Source organism: Megalopta genalis, chromosome 15, assembly GCF_051020955.1.
Source record: "Megalopta genalis isolate 19385.01 chromosome 15, iyMegGena1_principal, whole genome shotgun sequence".
NCBI lineage: Eukaryota > Metazoa > Arthropoda > Insecta > Hymenoptera > Halictidae > Megalopta > Megalopta genalis.
Window position 1 is genome coordinate 5,762,227 of NC_135027.1, and position 21,649 is coordinate 5,783,875.

Here is a 21,649-nt window from a genome sequence, read left to right on the forward strand (position 1 = left end):
CACGACTCTCTTTCGCGTTGCAGCTGCAGGCCGTCGCCGATTCGCATGATCTTCGAAAGTCCGCCGGTTGATCACGGTTCCCAGTCTAGCGCGCACCGTCGTCGAGTGAGGGTGTTGCACCGTTCGTCCGAGAGACACCTTCTCCACGGTTCGAGTCCACGAAGAGCAACAGGTAAGCCTCCACCTCCCGCGCACAGTTCTTTTCTCATTTCTAATTCGCACACCCTTGGTAACGGAGCAACCGATCGATGCGCCTACCCCGTAGATTCTAACGATCGGGACAAGCCTATCTATTAGCTTTAGCCGAAGAATCGTCCAATATTCGTCGGCGGACTCTCGAAACCTTGGCCGCCGTGCAACAAAATTACAACACTCTTGAAGCGCGAAGTGGCGAAGATGAAGCAATTCGCGTGCGGACTATACCGTACGCTTAACCCTTTGCACTCGAATGGCGACTCTGAGGCGCCACTAAAAATTGGTGAACCATTTTTCAAAATCATTCTAAGAGCATCGGACTCGTTTCTACTTGAAGAGAAACTATTAAAATTGCATTGTACTTGTCAACAGGCTCAATTTCATGTGCATAAGTCGCAATAAATTATATAAAATAGAGCTACTGTAGACCAGAAATCATGTTTTGGATTTCGAATTCGAATAGCTTCGACCGCAAAGGGTTAATATCGAGCGTATGTTAACCGATTGTGAGATCGTCGTAAATGCAGTTGCACTTTCATCGTGTCCGCTACTGGTATCCAACGCGTCCTCCTCCGTGTAGAATCAGCAGCATCTAGAAAGAGACTCCGACGTTTCTTGCCGTTGTCTTTTTTAGCGTCGCGCGACATTCGCGGTGACGCTGCGCTACCTTCGCCGCGAAAAGTGCACGACGTGAACGGGAAACGGTGCACAGATGCTCGATGGTCCCGCGGAAGGCGGATCGAAGCCGTTTCGGCGCTAATCTCGTTAATCCCGTTAACGAGCCGCGATACCTTCGGCGGTCAGATAGCAGGACGATAATGGTATTCAAACAATACCCGATTAGCGCGAACGCACGACCCGTTGCGCAAGATCGCTCGCGGTTTCTGCGACGCAGCGAAGAAGTGGAACAGATCGTGTACTTTGAGCGCCGTCGCTGCTCGACGAGCGAGTAGCGAGAGTCAAGGATTGCCGCCCGCCAAGAGAGATCGAATTTTTCGTTATTTTGATCGTCGCCGCTTTCTCAGGGAAGCTTCGTTCTTTCAGCCCGAAGAACGTTGGTTCCTCGAATTTGAGAAAAACCGTGGACCGCAGGGAACAAGGCAGGACTCTCGATCATTTCGACGCATCCGCGATTCTCGCGCAGATGTTTGTTGCTTCTTAGACAGAATGAATCATTCTACCTTGCGGTTTACGCGCGTACAAGTTGAAGCATGCACGATTGCAACGGATTCGCTTGTACGCATAGTCTGGAAAAAGATAAGTTGTTGCAGCTCGCGCGCGAAGGACGAGGAAGGAACGAACGAACGAACAATATGTTCCGATGGATCACCGTTAGCTCTGGTTTCCACGCGGCGAGCACTGCGGGACCGCGGGAACCTTGGGTAAAAGTAAAAAGGAACGAGGAGCCGCGGGTTTTGCAAGTCAGAAATTCGCAGGGAGTTCGATCTGACGTAACGCGCGCCGCGAGTGGTCGCGCTCGCTCGATATAATTTCCGGCCTGTCGATTCGACGTTCGCTCGCCGACCAGATTCGAACTATCCTCCAAAGGGGAGAACGTAAAAGGAGGAAACGGTACGCGGCTCGAGTTATATCAATAAGAGCTCGTTGTTCGCACGAGACCCGCGCTCCTTCCGCGTCGCGTCTTTCTCGCGTCTTCTTCGATCTCACGATCCCCCGTAATCTCGGCCGGAGGATCTCCGGCGAGTTAATTAGAAACTTCTGGCCGGATCGTTCCCGGCCCAAGCAGGAAACCCTTCTCCGCCTTGGGAACCGTAATCGATCGGGCCGCGCGCGCTTTTCGTCTCCAGTTTCCTCCGCTCTCGGGTTTCACTTAATTGCTCGCAATTGCCTCGGAGGACCACAGCGACCATAATCCTCGCAGACCGTTGCTCTTTTCGCGGCGTTCGACGGCGTCGATTCGCGTTGCGGGCGTCGACGAACCAAACTAGAACCCTAACTTTCGAACTTGGCAAGGACGAGCATTTCTTTCCCGGCGCTGACGGTGCTCGCCGCAGGCCGTGTAAACGCGAGCAGCGCGCGCCGTTTCACGGCGCTTTAATATCTTCGTGCAGGAGCTTGTTCTAATCGAGCTAATCGGGCCTATCTACCGACAAGTTGTACAGACCGGATCGCCGAAAGGTTCACACTCGTGCCAGCTCGCGTTCCCGTTCTCGCGTCTCGTGACGGCGAGCGGCGTTGCATGTCGCGGATCATTAAAGATTCTCGGAAACGCGGCGCAGACCTCGAACCTCGAATCTGCCACTCTCTCTCTCTCTCTCTCTCTCTCTCTCTCTCTCTCTCTCTCTCTCTCTCTCTCTCCGCGATCCCCGCGAGCACCGCGAGGGAACAGAGGAAAAATTAGAATAACGACGAACGAGCGAAGAAGGTGGTCCCGGCGAAAAGCGCGCAGCTCCGGCCGTGCCGAGAGACGATTGCATCGTTGTTCTCGCGCACGTGTGTTCTCGCCGTTGCGACTTACACAAGTTGCACGCACCGCGCTCACCGTAAATAGCTTCCGCGATATGTGTTGCGGCACGCCGCAAAGAAAAACCATCGCGACACGCCGTTCGTTCGCACCCCCGACATTTCCGCAAGCCCATAGTTGCCCGAAGAGCAACGGGCCGAGCCTAGAACCCGGATATCGTTGCGTCGGTCTGCATCCAACAGAGGCTTTCTGCAGCGAACAATGCGACCGCTTCAACCCGAAAGAAAAGAGACAAAAGGTCGGATCGAATTCGAAGAAGGCAATTCGGACGGCATGGAACGGTCCAAAGTTGAAAATCGTTTGCCACCAGGTGCGATCGCCCGCTCGCCGACGAGGCTCCGGGTGCACCGAACGCGGTTCTCGTTGAGAATCTGCGCAGCGAACACGGCCCGAAGGCGATCCGCCGTGAAGAAAGGCGAGGAGAAAGAGAGGGGCCATCACCGCGGAGCGAGAACGCGAGGCAATTACTTTGCCCCACCGTTTAAATCGTTCGAGGAGTTTCGTTATTACCTTTTTTGCGGGCATTAAAGTCGGTCGCCTCGTTGGGCCTGTGGATATAGTTAAAACCGCGATTTGCTATTTTTCCCACGGTCTCTCTGCCGACACTCCCGGCCAATTCGATCGAGCGTTTCCCTCGGCTCGAACTTTCCCAATCGAGCCTTCGCATCCGGCTTCCATTTTGCTTCCTCGATCATCCGTTTCGGGGGGTTCCGACCGCTTTCGCGCTGGTCCCCGACGTCCGGAAACTGATCGCTTGCATCGCTGCTTTCCTCGAGAGTGCATCGTCGCGAAGGTCGCCATCGTTGCTGGCTAGATGCGACGGGCTTTCGACCTCGCGAGGTTGCTCGGCTTCGGGATCGACGATCGTCCACGAAGCCGGATGCCGCGACGCGGAAAACAGTCGCGGATCGAAGCTCCCGCGACGCGTTTCAGTTGATTGGATTCTATCGTGACGGAGAACATGTGGCTCGGCGATCCAAATGGAGATTTCACCGGGCACCGCGATGGACGCCCGATGCCGGGGATTCTCGGCGTCAGGAAAATGGAGCACGCCGATCTGGCGGCCCTCGAGAAGCTCGTGCATCCGGACACGTACAGCGTATTCGGCAACGTGAACCTCCCGCGCATCTAGTACGCGTCCGCCAGCTTTGTCCGAATCGTAATCGAGCGGACGGCTCCTTGCCGCCGAGATTACAGGAAACGTTGCGTTTCCAGCGAGGCGAGCTCCCTGTCGGTGGTCCAGTGGAACGAGAAACACGACCTCGTCTCGGGTATATGTCTGTGCAATTATCCTAATGTGCCGGCGGTGACTCCGGAGGACTGGCCGAGCTGGCAGCGCACGTTATACGGGTAAACGCGAGACCGCACACAGGAGTATCCTCTGCAAAAAGACGAGATCGCCTTGGCCGATCCGACGGTTTTCGCTGTTGCGGCGCGGTAACATTGGAGAAACGAATCTCTAATCTAGAGGGTCGATCGAAGTAACGTCGTTCTCGAAAGACAACGGAATTCGATGCTCCATTCGTATTAACACTTAGCCGACCGCACGCGCCACACAGACCTGTACAGTTTCCACCGCGCTCGGGAAAGCCAAACTGCGCTGTCCACCGCGCATTTTTCTGAGGTAGCACGGACTGAAATTCGCTATTTGAAATCAAAAACGTCCGAAAATTATTTATGCGATCAATTATATCTTACGGTAACAATTTCGTTCAACGATCTCACGTATTGCTTATACAAAATTTGAATTTAAAAGTTTATAATAATTATTTTTTAATGGTTATTCAAAAAGTATAGTTAATAGAGTCAGAAAATTAAGGACAGTAAAGATGACGGATAAATAACGTAACTCAAATATGGAACAAAAAAGCAGTAATATATCGTGATGTTCAGGCATTGTGTTGATGCACGCAGTTCGACCATATGCTTCAGTTCAACTCTAATATCATCTTCTGTCCGATCATCGACGCCATTGACAATAACATTTGATTCCGAGTCATCGGCGGAATCATCTTCCGATTCACTCGAAAGGATTCGTCGATTAGTCTGATATATGGTAACGATGGTGCTATTACTGTCGTCAACTTCACAATCACTTATCAGTAGATCAATGTCTTCGGAACAGTCTGATAGTATGTCCATAAACAACTCGTCACTTGAATTGTCGTTCATGTTTCTGGACATTTTTAGGGATATTTTTTCTATACTTCGTTTCACACCACTTGTTGAGAGTCACAGCAAGGAGCTTAGCTTCTACACTAATATTTGCAAGTTGAGCGGAGTCTTATATATTCGAAAAAAGTCGCGAGAGTGGGGTGTAGGTAGCATTTCGATTTCTAATGGGTGTGGTGTTGGTGTGCTGGTGTGCATTTTATTATATGTTGTACTCTATAGAAATAAGAAGCTCTATAGAGAAAGAAGCGTTCCTCGGGTCAAAATGGTAGATCTACCCGATCGGTCGGCCACCGACTAGCTTGGAAATGGGTAGATCTACCCGATCGGTCGGCCACCGACTAGCTTGGAAATAGATAGATCTATCCGATCGGTCGGCCACCGACTAGCTTGGAAATAGGTAGATCTATCCGATCGGTCGGCTAAGTGTTAAGAGTCGCGCCGGCGCGCTGGTAGAATTACGAAATTTCCATTCGAGACCGCTTCGACTCGACGGTCCTACGACGCGCCGTTTAAAAAGCTTCGACCGATCTTTATGCAAATGCTCCTATGCGCGCGGTCCGCCGGGATCAAGGTCGGGTCTCGGGCGTCTCACCTACGCTCGGTGCAAAAAGGGCCGAGGACGTGACGGAAAGAAACACGCTATTCATGCACTTCCTCGCGTGGGACCACCGGTACAACGCCGACCGTTTCTTCGAGGAGCTCATGAACGGGCTGTTCGCCATCGCCCCGTATCTCCTGCACGTGATCCTCGTGAATCCACCGCGGGTTATACCAGGTGACCCCTCGGCGAACCGCAGCGATTCTCCGTCGCGGCGAAACCAGTCGGGCGAAACTGTTCTTTCGGCGGTCTCTTCCAGCGGGCGTGTTCGAGAAGCAGACGGTCAGGGTCCCTCCGAAGTGCCTGACGAACTCGCACGCGGTGCAGTCGCTGCGCATCGTCTTCAGATACGGGGAGATGGTCCGGAGACGGAAGGTCCGGCTGGTCGTGTGAGTAGCGGAGAACCTTGGGAAAGCGCGAAAGTTCTCGAGCGATTTATGCACCCATCGGGCAACGAATTTGGAGCAGAGAGGAGGACAACGACTTGGTGGTGCCGCTGATCGACGGGGAGTCCTCGCTGCTCAAGGAACGCTACGGAGAGTACTACGTCAGCGAAATGGTTCGCTACCCGAACGATTTCCGGCAGCTGATCGTTTCCGAGGACGTGGACGGCCTGGCCAACGGCGTGATGTTTCTCAACAGACAGGTGGACGTGGACATGCTCGACGATAACTTCGAGCTGGGCGTGTACAACGGCTTGAGGAAGCCTCGCCGGGACGACGTAATCCCCGCAGGCAGCCTAGAACCCGCCAGCGAGACCTTTTTCTCCATTTTCAACGAGAAGCCCGTGAGAACGCCGTAAGACCGACGCAGTCCGCTTCAAGACGATCTCTTCGGCGTCCTATTTGCAACGTCTTCTTCGCAGCTCCGACGTTTCGAGCGCCGTTTCTTCGGACGGCAGTATCGAAGGTGTCGAGTTCGAGGGGAGTAGTTCCTCTAGTTCGTATTCCACCGATTCCGACAGGGACTCCAAAACGAAGTCAGTCGATGAGGATAATCGCGCGTTCTTCCGGTGGAGCATGCTGATGCACGGGATCGTGGACTCCGTCGACCCCGTTGCATGTGAGTTTTCGTTCGTAGTGCGAGCCCTTGGCATTATTTCTGACGCGTAGGCTCCACGTGTTTAAATACTGGGAGATAATATGTCGTCGGTTGGCTGGGATAGCTTAATTGGTTAACTCTTTGGAGCACGGCGACATTCAAAATGCCCCATCTTTTTTTGATGCACGGTAATGCATGGCGGGACATTTTTAGACCCACCTCGAAATATTGCAATAGTTGCATGTGCATTCATGAACCCATGTGGCACGGTGGGATTACATATTTGGGTCCTATAACAACGAATTGTATTGAATTATTATTATTTTTTTATGTTTTTATATTGCGATTGCTTTAACCTTTTAGGCACGACGCGCCACTATAGTGGCTTTCGCGGATGTCATCTCTCTGAACGACGCGCCACTATAGTGGCTTACTCTAGTAGCTCACTCGATCATCGTTTGAATCAAATAATCGTCTTCATATGCATTGTTTCACACTTCTTTTGCCTTCACATCGATTTACAATATACAGACTTATCTTAACAATATGTGCCCATAATTATGAAAGTGGTCTAAGTCATATATTTCTTGTTTCGAGATATTTAATGAATCGCATTTGAATAAATTAAAAAATATTTTTACATTATGCGACATTTTAATTTATAATTTTATTAGTCTTGATTAATGGAAATTTATTATAGATATTGTTGGGATTATGGAATGAAAATGAATATGATTCTAATACTTTGCTTAAAAGGACTTAATTTTATTCCTTTATTGAGAGAAGGTATATGGGCGAAACCGATCGAGCGATCAAACTCTACTGAGTGTCCGGTAAGAAGAAACGCTTCTTTTATACCCTTTTTGGGTTCGTCGTGTCCACCAATCAGAGACGTTTTATTTGTCGCGTCTTACATTGTATACGTGACGCTGGGGCACGAAGTACATCAAAATGTACCGGCGATGATGTATCGCGGCATCTAATATATATAGATTACGTCACCGTCGATATCTTAACTGAAGATATCTTACTAAGTAAACTATAGATTAATTTTTGTTCGAGGCTAAAATTTCAACAGATATGAAATTTTGTGTGAATTTCATAGGAAAATGTTGTTTTTAAAGCTTGAATTGACTTAGACCATTTTCAAAATTAACTGAATGTCCTATAATTGACTTAAAGTAATACAAAATTGTGATTTTTATTTGAGCCGTTTATTTTGAAAGTGGTGTAAGTCCAATGTCATCGGAAGAAATTGTAAGTGGCGTTGCGTGGGGTATTTAGACAATACAAGCTCAGATTCGGCATTTTGAATTTCTTTAAAAAAAAGAGCTTATACCACTTTCAAAATAAACGGTCCATTTGAAACAACAACTTTAACGAAATAATTCATAAACATTTATTAATCATTTTTAAAAAGTAATCCATTTTTATCATAATTTCGAGTTTTTAAGATTTTTAAAATGTTCCTGAAAAACTGGAGGGATGTATGGTAATAAACAGATAAGATCTTTATGTTTTTCTTCCGTTACTGGTCTAGTGGTGTTGTATAATGGAAGTAATTGAATATTTTCGTATATTTTTGGTCTTCCTCTTTTAGGTAAAAGATCGAAAACTTGGAATTCAGAATCATCTAAAGAAGTCTTATAAAACATTTTATAAGGTTCATTTTTCAAGAATCTCATCCATTGAATTTTTAGCCAAGAGACAGATTCGCCCGCAGTATTTTTTACTCTCCTTGTTATTGATTTTTCAAGTGATTTCGTTGAAATAAAATCCGGCTGCGACATTCGTTTGATCGAAAATGTATTTCTGTTTCTACAATTTTCGATCAATTCATAGTAATGTTGACTTAGACCACTTTCATAATTAACACTAAATGAATTCCGTATAACGTTGTAATTACAACTACTATCTAAAGGTTCATTTTTGACGATATCGTAAAAATTACATTGAATAAATTTAGTTTAAAATCATGTCGCGTGAAATAAGTGATAAATTCATTTTTTTTTTAATTTTGACTTAGACCACTTTCATAATTATGGGCACATATAACTGTTAACAATATAACTGTATCTTAACAATATACAGACAGAATATACAGACGCTCTGTACAGTACATATCAGACTCTGCCGACCAGAGAAATAGCCTCGCGTAGAATTCAGCCGTACCTAAAAGGTTAATAAAAAATATAGCAATTTTGTTTAATTTAAAACGCAATCAAATTTCCGTGCAGCATGGGTCTATTTTATTTCCTGAAATACTGTGCCCTAAAGAGTTAAAGCAGTCGCCGGGCATGCGAAAGATCCGGGTTCGAATTCCCGGTTCCGATCTTATCCGATCGGTCGACTCATTTTCTCCTACGCGTTGAAACGTTTCTGGTTCGAGGACGATTCTAAGTGAAATTGTCTTGGTAAAGACGACCCCGCTTCGTCTACGGTGCAAGAGAGAACAACGAAGACCGAGGAGATCCGGCTGCCGCCGCGACCGATCTATCGGGGCGCGCCTAACGCGTTCGTCATCGAGATCTTCACGATTCAGGAACGCGTGAAGCGCGGCAGCAGCATCAATTTTCTCGAAGCCGCGTTCGAGTGCTTCCCCGAAATGGATTATTGCGCGATCTTGATGCCTTCCGCTCATTCGGAGCTCAGCTTCCTCAGGAATTTCGTGGTACGATTTTCTGTTCATCGTTGAACGTTCCTGAGCCCCTAGGGGTGTGCGGATACACTCGAAATTCTAAAATGGGATAGGGGTGGGGAGCATAATTTAGACATTTAATTAGCTTTTTTCCTGATTGTGTATCATCCGTCTCAGATACACAATAAATGTAATATACAGGGTGGACCACGCAACCTGTGCACTTGTGCACCATTTAACTTTATTTTTCGAACATTTCCTCCACTTTTCGCTGGCCTCCGGAATTCTAATAAGGTTGAATCTCCAACTTGATATTGTGCGAAGAAAATTTTCAAGAAATAAAGTGAAATTACTCGTTAGCTATTAGGTTCAGGGCTAATAAAGGTCAATACTTTTTTACTCAGAGTTCGATATACTTCCATATTTTGATGTAAAAGATATAGTGATCTATTTAAAAATACAATGTTGATCTTCAAATCTCAGAAACGCCTCCACCTATAAGAAAAATAAATGCACTACATAATGTGCCCCTTCAAACCATGCATCTTCTGTATACAAAATTTTTTCGTGCGATGCATATTTTGAAAGTTATAAGAGGTGCACAAGTTGCGTGGTTCACCCTGTATAATATACAGGGTATCCCATAATTATACTAACATCCGGAAAGAGGTGACTCGTGAGGTCATTTGAAGTGACTTTTTCTTTAGCGAGAATGCAATCCGCGGCTTTGTTTACGAGTTATTAATGAAAAACAGTGACCAATGAGAGGCGAGATCAGCTGGCGCGAGGCGGCAGAAGCCCAGTTGCGCTCATTGTTTAATAACTCGTAAACATAACCACGGATTGCATTTTCGCTAAGGAAAAACTTGCTTCAAATATCCTCAGTAATCATCCCTTTCCGAGTGTTAACACATTAAAGGCGGGAGTCGTAGTACTACGATTTATCTCGACTTCTCATAAATATGTACTTTAAAACATTTTTTGTAATTAGTGTTTAGTTCTTTTTTAATATTTCTTTTAATTTTAAGAGAGTTTAAATAAACTTTTTTAAGTCTAAATTTTTTATGATTACACAAAGTATCGCCCGCTCTAGGACGAAAAACGAGGCGGGGCGGTCGCCGCGTTACCTAGCATACTTTCGTCAAGATCCCCCGCCTTTAATGTGTTAACATAATTATGGGACACCCCGTATTTCCGGATTTATAAACACTCCCCAATCCGCTTTTAGGATTTCGAGTACCGAAAATTCTCGGGGCTCGATTTCAAATTCGGGTACCCGAATTTTCCGGGTACCGAAAAGTTTCGGGTCCCGACCCGAACCCAAAAAAAATATCCGGCGCGATTTTAACCCGAAATCTCGAGCACCCGGCCACCTTTGCGACCACTGACGATCGTTTCGTAAAACGAGCGCATCAAATTCAGCGAGTACCGGCCAGGTGTAACCGAGATTTTCCGATGGCACTGTACGTGATGCATCGCGCCTCTCTCCTGGGAAACATCGAGATGCGCCAGGCTGCTCCTCAGGATCGGGACGGTCTTTGGAAGTTGTTGCGGAACATTCCGAAAGCGCAGAAGATTTTGGACGACTTCGACGACGCGGTTAAGCCGAAATCGGGCCTTTTCTGCTACGTATTCGCGTGGAACGGTGAACTCGTCGGTCTGACAATCTTCCGGTATGTAATCTTGAAGGATCCTTTGCTCGGACGAACGTCGTCGCGCCTGCTGGTTGATCGCGTACAGCGGCGATCGGACGGTTCCGATCGCTAGACCCGTGGTCACTGACCCCGCTGTGACCCCTGAAAAGAAGGGTAAGCGATCGCGAACAGGCCAGAAACCTCGCGATGATCTAGGAAACCAACCAACAGACGTAGAACCGCTCCAGCGTCGCTATGCGGGGGTTAATCGAAAGTCTTGGCGAATGTTGCACGATCAGCGCCGAGAAGGACGTGACATATATCAGGAGGCGTTTCCACGTGGAAGATTACATCTCCGTGAAGGACGTGCCTCGGGATGCGTACGGTTGCATCCTGCACTTCGTTCTGGTGCCGATCTTCGACGTTCACATGCGCCACTTCGTCTGCGAAATGAGCCGCATAAGCGGGCTGATCGTTTTCTACTATCGCCTGACGAAAAACGCGACGAGCGCTCTGGTACGGAACCGTTCCTCGAAACATTCTTCGTGCAAGCTTTCGAAACGGTTTACTTTCGTAGATTTAGTTTCGTAGAGTATTAACTCGAAATGTTGCGCGATTATAGACGCGCTCGCAGCCTTTGCCGATCTGCTTGAGCTCGATGGTCCACGTGCAGCCTCGAAGAAGGCTCGAGTACAGGTTCCGCGGTCTCGCGGAGACCGACCAGCCTCGAACCGAAAGCGAGCCGTTCTCGCTGTTCATGACAACGCCGAGGATGATGAGCGGCTTCAGTTTGGTATTCGACACGAAGATCGTGGTGATCGGGGCCTCGGACTGCGGCGTGGCTTTTCTGGAGCATATAGCGTTCGGGTAAAGAAAACGCAGCGAAACCGCGAGAACCGAGAAATCGGGGAAATCCGAAAGTTTCCAGGACCCCGTACGATTCGACGCGGTACGCGGACATCACGTTGATATCGCCGCGCGGGCTGCCTTACGAAAACGAACGGACCTCCGAGGTCGCCGGCATGATTCCGTTTCGCGGCCGCTACTGCCACGAGCACCGTCGGACGGTCGCGGCGCGGGCCTGGATCAACGTTGTCTACGGCAGCGTTGTCGCGATCGACAGGTAAATGCAGCCTTCTCATCTAAGCAGGAACGACGCGTCTTCGTTGCGACTGGCCTCGTAATGTCCGCGCGATCGGCAGGAAGGAGAAGAACGTGACGGTGCTGCATCAGGGACAGATCGCGTACGACTACTTGGTGGTGACCTGCGGCCTGCAGTTCCAGAAGCCGCAGTTCTCGAGCGAGCTGGAGAAGCAGAAAAGAGGGTAATAGGGGATAATGGTCGCAGACAGCCTTCGAATCGAGACGGATATATCTTTCTCGCGGACAGGGAGTGGACGGAGCAAGAGCAACCCTGGAACTGCCTGACCGTCAACGACGACGTGCAAGCTGCCACCTGTCTTGAAAAGATTCGCTCGTTGACCAGCAACTTCGAGGAGAAAAGTAAGGCCTGTCTCCCTGTCTCGACGTAACTCTGTCTCGATTCTGCGTCACCGGTGAACAAGGACGAGCCTTACGAACTCTTCCAGAGAAGATCGTCCTCTACGGGCGCAGCATCGATTGTTACTGCGCTATCCAGGGCCTCCTCGAGTGCGGGCTGAACGGCTCTTGGATCTATTTGATCGAGCCTCCGATGCACCCGTGCGATTCTCACCAGAGCGTCTTCTACGACGAGTGCGAGGTACAAAATCGAAGCGCGAGGACACGATCGGTTTTGTCGAAGCTGTTGACCCCGACTCGCGTTCAAGGTGCACGCCGTAGCGATGGCTGGGATCATGGACAGCGGCGTGACGCTTCTTCGGGAGTGGGAGCTGATCGATTGGTACCTGAGAGACTCCGCCGAGGGGAAGACGATAGAGGCGCTGGTCCTGCAGTTGAAAGACAACACGAAGATAGTGCAATGCGACGCTCTGGTTGCTTTTCACGAGAAGACAATTGACCAGAAGATATTTTTGGGTAATCGGAACCATTTTCGTATACCCGCCTGTCCGTCGGTGATTTAATTATTAAACGCGACCACGTTTCCGTCGACGCGTTCCAGCGTTCTGCAGGGCTGGATTGATGTTCGACGGCCAGCTGGTGATAGACCCCGAGTTCCGGACCAACGACCCGTTCGTATTCGCCGCCGGGACCAGCACCAAGTACAGCCGCAAGTTTTACGCGGAGTCCTGGCAGCACAGATTCTACAACAGCGTGGAAACAGGCGAGAGAGTTAGTATAGCGAGGCAACCTCTGTGTCATCGAGTACTCGAACAATTGGTTTGCAAAGCTGGCGAAGATGCTGCGACTGATCATTCTGAAGCATCAAAAACTCGGCGGGAAGATCCCAAAGCCGTGCAAGCGCAAGAAATACTCGCCCATTGTGTCGTTTCGCGCGCCGAACGTAGTGGCCTGCACCCTGCCCGGTGGATATCGGTACCTGCACATGCACAAACCTGGCAAGATGGTGAAGAACAAAGCTTCTCATCTGCACGACGCTTCCGTGAGTTTTCTCGACCGAGCGGCCTTCCGTGATTTCTTCGTCACGTGCACGATTGCGTTCAGGGCATCGAAATGGTCACTGGCAGCTGCGACTCCGAGATCGGCTACTTCCGTCTGCGACTAAGTCGCTACGACACCGTGGAATCGATCACTTGTTTCGCCCGAAAGGTATTCTAGCATCCGATAGGTCAACCCTTGCGTCGATAACGCAAAGGTTCGAGTACCGTTTCAGGACTTCGAGGTCTACCAGATGATCCAACTATACGGGAAACACGAGAGTTTGTTAAACGAGTTGAAAACGCGGTTCCAAGTAAGCGACACCCTGTCGTTCCGTAGATCCAATTTTAAGGGGAGGAGGCTCGCGGGAAACGTTCGAATGAGAGGTGATATTTGGCAATTTTTTTATAACATAAGACCTTGGTGAAGTTTATCGCCACTTGGCACATATATTCTTTGACATTTCTAGATACGAAATGTTTTTTTTTTATCGGCTTTTAATGAAATAGTACGTGTTATTCCTTATGGACCTCCCCGTCGACGGCGTGCAGTCTAGCATTTTCTTTTCCCTTCGATTTAGAACAAAAAATCAAACATTTTCTTTGTAATAGTATTACACATTTTAATAATAAATTTCTAACTTAATTATGCAATGAACACAGTTTAAATCATTATTATTGTGAAATACGTTAATTCATACGACGCGTAATTACGAAGGAAAATATCATTTGATTTTTCGTTCTGAACAACATTTACTACTATTTCGTTAAAAGTCGATATAAAATGTAACGAAAAAATATCATTTTGTATCTTGAATTGTTAAATAAATATGTGTGCCAAGTGGCGATAAATTTCAACAAGATCATATATTTATAAAAAATAATATATATATATATATATATTATTATATTATATTATATTATATTATTATATTATTATATTGTATTATTTATATTATTATTTATATATATAATATAAATAATACAATATAATAATATAATAATATAAATATATTTATAAAAAAATTGTCAAATATCACCTCTTTGAACGCTTCACACGAGTCTCCCCCCTTAAGGGTGTCTTAACGAGACTTCGATGTATCAGGAATCCTTGATCTCGGACTTTTTCGCGTACTTCCGGGAACCGTGGGCAACGGCACTCTTCCTCGACCGATTCGACTGCCTCCGGATGGAAAACCGTGCGACCCTGTCATCGAAAACGGTAAAGAGAAAGAACGGTAGGGAAACGAACGCGACATTGAAAACGATCCTCGTAACAGGCGATACCCGGCCAGTCGTTGATCGAGGACTGTATTCTCGCACTGAAGAACTCGAACTGGGGTTCGGTAAGTTATCGAAATCCCGTGTATCCACTCACCTTCAGGATCGATCGCAATATCCAGATGTCGGAGAAGGATCGTGCTCGGATCGTTGCAAAGTTCGCCGGCTCGGTGTACCACCAGGAGCTGGAGGATAACCTGCTGGAGTTCCTGCAGTTCTGCGAGGAGGATGCACCCGTCTACTGTACGCCTGGAAAGCTGCGGGAGATGTACGCCGACATGAGGGACAGTCCCTTGTTCGTGGAGCAGTGATTTCGACCGTGTCACGCTTTCGCGAGCAACGAAAATGCGAAATAAATCTCGACCACACGATTCCCCCGTGAATCTTTCCCCGAGATTTCAACGACTTTCCATGTATCTCACCGATTTTCTCTGGTTTTGCGGGAAACCCGCAAACCCGCAACGATATCCCGCGGAAACCGCGAACACGAGCGCCGATCTTGTTACGGCTCGGCGAGCAAACGTCTCTGAGCTCGGCGAAGCAGCCGATCGGAAGCAGTCCCTCCACGATCGCCTACTTTTATTTGCATGCGACTCGATCTGTAGGTCAAGTTTAACATTCCACGATGCTGTCCCGCAAAGGCAGCTGAAGGCGCCTCGAGAGGACACGGGACTGCTCGAGGCGGCCGCCCACGCGGTCGCACGCGCAACGACAACAAACATTCTGTTGCAGAAATGCCACCGCTAACGAATCACGCGGAACCGAATTCTTCGGCTTAGAGGACCGAATTAACGTTGCCGCGCGTCGCGATCGGGCTGCTCGCTGTCAAAAGTAGCTAGTTTCCCGTTCGAAACGGCCGCGTACCTAATGAAACTTTCATCTTTTAGGGTTGGATAGCAACCCGAGGAGAGGCTATAGTCTCGGCTAGGAAAACCTGAGGGCACCGTTAAAGCGACTGCGGCGTTTTTCACAGCTAGCGGATCGTGAGAATCGGCGGAACTCGACCCACACGTAAATCCAACCCGAGGAGAACGAGTTCGGCCGGCTTTCTATTCGGCTTCGCCGCTCCGTAATTTCGTCTCTTTTCCCGCCCGGGATCTAGAGATTTATCGCGGCATAAACGCGGTCTACCCCCCGTGCAGATCCCCCCTCGCGCGGGCTCGCTCGAGCGAATTATAACGACCGACAGCCGTAACTCATGACGCACGTGTTACGATCCATTTCAATTTGCCAAAGAAGCGAATCAATCGCAATTTACGCCTACGCGCGGCGCACCGCAAACGAAGTGCCTTGTTTATCGCGTTCCTCGCCGCTGTAGCGGGTATCAAGCTGCCTAAAAAGAGACATAACCGCGACCCGCGGCGTGTCTGAAAAGAAAAAGTCTCGGCACATTGCGATTACACGCCGATCAGAAAGCGGCCAAATATCTTTCGTCTTAATCGACCGGTGACTCGGGAGCGGAAACGGCGCCGTATAATTAACCTTTTTGGCAAGCAACCCGTTCGGGTAATCGCGTCAAGATTCGCGTACTTGTCCCTCAAGGCTGATCTTCTCCCACGTGCACGCATCGATTTACATTTTTGCATTATTACCTCTGCAATACCGCCGATCGCGCGGTATCAGTCGCTCGTGCACCGCGTGCAGGGCAGCCTCTCGATCTTTTGTCGCTTCGGCTAGGACGACATCCGCTCGGCACGATGAGCAGAAGACCGATCACCTCGTACTTCTACGAGAGAAAGTGCTACCTGTGCGAACAACGCACCGTTTGCCCCGAGTACCCTCCGCCGCCGAAGAGAACGCCGCAAAGAGTCAGATTCACGTTCGCCGAGCCGAGTAAGTGCGACACACGAACAGCCCAAGTTCGGAGGATCCATGGAAAAAAGACAAGTCGGATCCTCTTTGATCGCATGTGTCATTCGTTAGTCAGCACCGCTTCGTTTCGTTTTTGTTTCGCTCGTTTCGCTCCATTGAACGACACCGCGTCTCCGTCCGACGGCACGTGTCGTTCTTCACCCTTTCGTTCGATCTCGAAAGATCAAAACTCGGGAAAACAAACGCGGAGCGCTGCCAGCTTCGTTATTTACGTTACCGCGGAATCGGGATTTTGAATCGTATCCAAAAGCGCGCAGACCCTGAAGCCGGGTCAATGTCGCGCTATTCTGGTCCCTGGTTCGCGTCGCCATTAAGGACGTAGGTTTCTCGCGGCTGTAAACGCGAGCGACTCTGCAAATAATCGAATAAACGATTCTCGCTGACGGGGTAGCTTCGATTCGCCGTGCGAATTAACGATGCTCCGGACCTGGTCGTCGGGACGATCGTCGATCTCGCGCGTAATCGACGCTGCCTAATGTAAAACAGGATTCCATTTGTTTACGTAATAACGCTCGTTATTATACAACTATTACGATCAGACCGCCTCCGCGGCGTAAGTCGCCGCTGATAATGGGAGTAGCGCTTATGTAACGAATGTCAGTTTACCGGGCCGCCGCGCGTTGATTCTCGCGCCTTTACGGTGGAGCGGCGCGCGTTCTTCCGCCGTAAAAGGAAATATCCGAGACCCATATTCGAGGCACGTCGCGCTGATTCACGGATCTATTGTCGCGGGAAATATCGCGGCTTCGCGACACCTCGCTCTCGGGCAGATCGCCACGCTTTCGTTGCAAGGAATTCACTGGAAACTCGTCGACACGTTCGGGACGGCTCTGGCGTATGAAACGCATTCGGTACCGATCTTCGGTGCTTCCTTTGATGTCCAGCTTTCGAATTGTTGCCGCTCGTTGACCTAATCCAGAGCAATCCGTCCCAAAAGTGTTGAAAGATGATAGAAATTTGAAATTTGCAGCGACCTTGCTGATAGCAATGGACACCTGGAAGTAAACGAGTATTGGTCCTCTGTTCGCAGAAAAAATGCTGAGATCGGCCTCGCCGCATTACCCTAGCAGGGGTGGATCGGATATCCGAGTGATTCGTCTAACGGTTGATCAAGAAGCTGTTCTTCAGGAGCAGTTCAATCGATGGCCGAGAGCACCCCATACGGCGGATGTCGTCCTACTTGCAGCCGAGACGGGACTTTCGGAAGCCGACGTCGAGGTTCCTATTCTTCTCGCCTCTTTTTATGCCTAGAAAAATATTTGAAAAATCTTTGAAAACGGATCATTTATTAACGAACGTTTTCCGTTTGTTCCAGGCTTGGTACGCCATTCGTCTGGCCCAATGGAGGAAGGAGCAGGGCCTCGGCGGAAACCTGGGTCTGCATTGATGCCTAACGTTGAGCCTCGACGTTATCGTACCCGTGTACCTGAAACCTTTAATTCGTATACGAACCGCGCGAACCGACAACGATTTATTCTCCTTGCTTTCAGCTTACGAACGATCCGTAAGGTCTCGCGGCAGCGATCGATCTTTTAGAGTTTAGAACATTTCGATCGCGAAACGACGCGATCATTTTATTTATGTTAATTGTTAGAGCGAAGCGTTCGCCAGAGACGGTACCAAAATCAACGCGACGGTGCAATAGCCATAGTTTGTTAACAGCTTCTTTTTTTTAATTGTATCTTCGCCGTTGTATCCATCCGCGGTCGCAGTCGGGCTTGAAATTCCCTACGCGATTTGATCCGGGTGGTTGCAATGCTGCAAAATGGACAATCGACTAATGTAATTAGAAATATTGTACGTAATATTGCGAAGATGACATTACCAGCGAGTATTAATCATAGCGTTACGCGTTACTTGACGTATAACCCGGTTAATTACGTTTGCCGGCGGAACAGGTACCATAATCATTAGACTGTTTATCTTAATGCGTGTCCAATCGATTAACAATCTTTTTGGAATTCGTGTAAAGATTCATGGTCTAATAATTATACGTCGATGCTTCTGGATAGTTGTACTAATAAGACGGGTGTACAAGAGCACACGAATAGAGAGAGACACGTTTATATAACCCAGTTAATCGAATAAGTGTTATAAAAATTTTCTGCTAAAACAATAGAAATCGTTTTATTATAACTATCGTCTATTATATAAAATCAGTATAAAAACTTTAAAAGTGCAATCCAAATGCTTGGAAAAATATTTTAAAAAATCGAAGAAACCGCTTTATTTAACAAAACTTGCGAAAGAGTAGTTTATGGGCACACTACTCTTTCGTTATTTTTATTACATTGTATGCTTAGATTAAGAAATTTATTTAATCATTGTCTACGAAGAGTTTTTATGACTTCGACTTTTAAAGACTTTTTAACGAAAAATGTGAAACCGGTTACTAAGACCAGCTCGGTAGTTTTAGTATTAAAATAGGGTTGGATCAACGTACAACTGTAAAAAGGAACTTTGAAATTAAGACAAACAACTTAGCGGATATTGGTATTTTTGCCGACTGCATCCGCGATGGATGCTAAGCCATCCTTTTCCAGCATTTCATTTAACTCTCGTTTGATTCTCGTTACTACTGGAGGTCCTCGGTATGCAAACGACGTGTACACTTGGACCAGAGAAGCGCCGGCTTTGATTTTATCGTAGGCGTCCGATCCGGTAAAAATTCCACCGACGCCGATAATAGGAACGCTTCCACGAGTTCTCCTGTACATATCTGATATCATCGCGGTGGACATATCGGTCAGAGGAGCTCCGCTGAGTCCTCCATCTTCCACTTTCAACGAACTTCTTAAATTATTCCGCGTGACAGTGGTATTGCACAATATTAAACCATCTATTTTGGTTTTCTTCCCGAGTATCACATCTGCGATTTCTTGTTTCTCCGAGTCGGATAAGTCAGGAGCAAGCTTTAATAGCAACGGCTGCCTGCTCCCTATCGATTCTCTGACTTCGTTTATCCTTGTTAATAATTGTTCCAACTCCTTCTTACTTTGCAAAGACCTTAAACCAGGAGTGTTTGGACTGGATACATTAATCACAAAGTAATTGGCCACATCGGAGAATTTTTTAATGCCATCTATATAGTCTTGAGCAGCATCTTCCATTGTCTTGTTCTTGCCCAGGTTTACTCCAATTATACCATGGAAGTTTTTACTGTCTTTCAGTTTTCTAAGCCGGTGCCACACAGTGTTATGGCCTTCACTGTTGAAACCATATCTATTAACTACAGCATTGTCTTCTACTAGTCTAAACACTCTTGGTTTAGGATTTCCAGGCTGCGGCTTTGGTGTAACTGACCCTGAAAAATAATTAAAGGTGTTAGGGGGAATTTACAGATGGGATCAGTAACTGTCAAATGAACAAGATGTATTACCTATTTCTACAAAGCTAAAACCTATTTTATGCAAGCCTTCTACAGCTTCCCCTTGCTTATCGAATCCGGCAGCCATACCTAAGGGGTTCTTAAACTGCATACCCCATACATTGATCCCAAGAGAGGATGGATCTTTCGTATTCTGTTTACCTATAAGACCCCATTTCAGTATCTTGACAGCAGCATTGTGTGCCAGTTCTGGATCGACCAATTGAATCACTGGTGCAGCAAATCTATTGTAAAACTTCTCATTGCCCTGGTACATACATATGCCACTAAACAATGTTACAGCTGTGCTAGTCACTGTTAACAGCGACTTTAGTTTATCTTTGCCACTCAATCGTCGAGCCATTTCAAAACATGAAAAGGAGTATATCTGCTAACTAAATACAGTTTTCCTCTTGGAGAGGACATCTAAATTTGCCTCTAAGGTTATGTGCTACCTTTTTCATAAACCATCGTTAATACACCATAAGCATCAAAATGTTGCGAATACATTGATTTTATAATCTTATTGCGAGGTTATTTGGTATTGGGTTATTTGGTTTTTGGGTTATTATATATGTAGCCTACTTTTTTCTTTTTTTTAAGATTTTATAAAATCATAGACCATTACCACATAGCGGTAAGCCCGGTCCCAGTATCGGGACCCAGAGTTGATCGTCGCGCTGCAGTTGTGCGAACGGACATTAGACAAACCAAATTAGAAATATTTTCGACCGTCAGGTGGCACACGCATATGTTTCTGTGATCACGGGTATCGGTAAAAATGTGACGGAAGAGAGAAAGAAAGCTGAAAGAGAAGAATAGCGACTAAACATGGTTGCCACGTTTCATTCCTCGCCGCAATGTTGCCATGTCGTCAAAACCGTTTCACAAACTGAGTTTCATGAAACTGATTCCTGCTTCATGAGCCCGTTCTGCCGCGCGCTAGGTTTCTCGACCAGGCGAAGGTGGCGTGCGGGGCACTCTTGAGCGGCGCGGCAATTGCAGCAAGAACGCTTGTCGGATATTGTAAATATCTCAACAATAATAAAGAAATGGACATTTCTACAACCGAAGCCCCCCAGCTTAGACTTTTCTGAATCGAAAGATCCAACTCCCGAACTGCTCACTCGAATATTGGCACGTCCATCTTACTTGATACGAACAGTTGTCACGAAGATATTCTGCCGCGCGCTAGGTTACTAGACCAGGGGAAGGTGGCGTGCGGGGCTGTCCCCATACTCGTAGCAGTTGCAGCAAGAACGCTCGTCGGATATTGTAAATATCTCAACAATAATAAAGAAATGGACATTTCTACAACCGAAGCCCCCCAGCATAGACTTTTCTGAATCGAAATATCCAACTCCCGAACTGCTCACTCGAATATTGGCACGTCCATCTTACTTGATACGAACAGTTGTCACGAAGATATTCTGCCGCGCGCTAGGTTACTAGACCAGGGGAAGGTGGCGTGCGGGGCAGTCGTGAGCGGCGCGGCAGTTGCAGCAAGAACGCTCGTCGGCAGGCAATTTATTAATTGTTTTCGGTCCTAAATAGCAATAAATTAATGTCAAAGTTTAAAAAAGTGTCGCAGAGTGAGCAGTTTCTGCGCAATATTTTTGTATTTTTACGAAAAGCTTTTGTTCGGCACGAAAACTCTACCCAGGATCGGATTCTGTAGACATTTCTGAAGAAGAAACGGCCCGGTAAAAGTATCGGAACGATATACATTTCGAGTAGATCGAGAAGATGTTCGACGGCAACATGTACACGACGTTTTGCCGCCATGTGCTTCGTTGCTCGCTTCTCTCTGTCCGACAGGGCCGAAG

At 47.6% G+C, this 21,649-nt stretch overlaps 3 protein-coding genes across 4 annotated transcripts; 2 read left to right on the forward strand and 1 right to left on the reverse strand.

The window, feature by feature from the left end:
* The first annotated feature begins 23 nt into the window (after window positions 1-23).
* Window positions 24-18,944, forward strand: LOC117219590 (homeodomain-only protein). 2 transcript variants are annotated; one of them, XM_033468831.2, is made up of 4 exons: window positions 39-172; window positions 15,472-16,417; window positions 17,487-17,674; window positions 17,772-18,944. In XM_033468831.2, the coding sequence occupies exons 2-4, from the start codon at window positions 16,282-16,284 to the stop codon at window positions 17,841-17,843; spliced, it is 396 nt and encodes a 131-aa protein (XP_033324722.1). In that variant the 5' UTR covers window positions 39-172; window positions 15,472-16,281; the 3' UTR covers window positions 17,844-18,944. The 2 variants fall into 2 exon arrangements, with proteins under 2 accessions (XP_033324723.1, XP_033324722.1); XM_033468832.2 differs by lacking the exon at window positions 15,472-16,417 and having other exon boundaries at window positions 24-172.
* LOC117219589 (cilia- and flagella-associated protein 61) lies at window positions 3,642-14,990 on the forward strand. Its single transcript, XM_076526638.1, is given in 22 exon segments — window positions 3,642-3,758; window positions 3,813-4,030; window positions 5,467-5,630; window positions 5,713-5,774; window positions 5,851-6,251; window positions 6,319-6,515; window positions 8,915-9,165; window positions 10,345-10,894; window positions 10,937-10,940; window positions 11,015-11,282; window positions 11,389-11,633; window positions 11,695-11,889; window positions 11,969-12,091; window positions 12,157-12,269; window positions 12,356-12,507; window positions 12,575-12,782; window positions 12,868-13,106; window positions 13,108-13,308; window positions 13,371-13,475; window positions 13,540-13,617; window positions 14,409-14,525; window positions 14,584-14,990. Coding segments are annotated over 22 exon segments (4,320 nt in total). The 3' UTR covers window positions 14,896-14,990.
* Window positions 18,657-20,607, reverse strand: Dhod (dihydroorotate dehydrogenase 2). Its single transcript, XM_033468824.2, has 2 exons — window positions 19,836-20,607; window positions 18,657-19,760 (listed from the first exon to the last, which is right to left on the reverse strand). The coding sequence occupies exons 1-2, from the start codon at window positions 20,185-20,187 to the stop codon at window positions 18,937-18,939; spliced, it is 1,176 nt and encodes a 391-aa protein (XP_033324715.2). The 5' UTR covers window positions 20,188-20,607; the 3' UTR covers window positions 18,657-18,936.
* Between the last annotated feature and the right edge of the window lie 1,042 nt (window positions 20,608-21,649).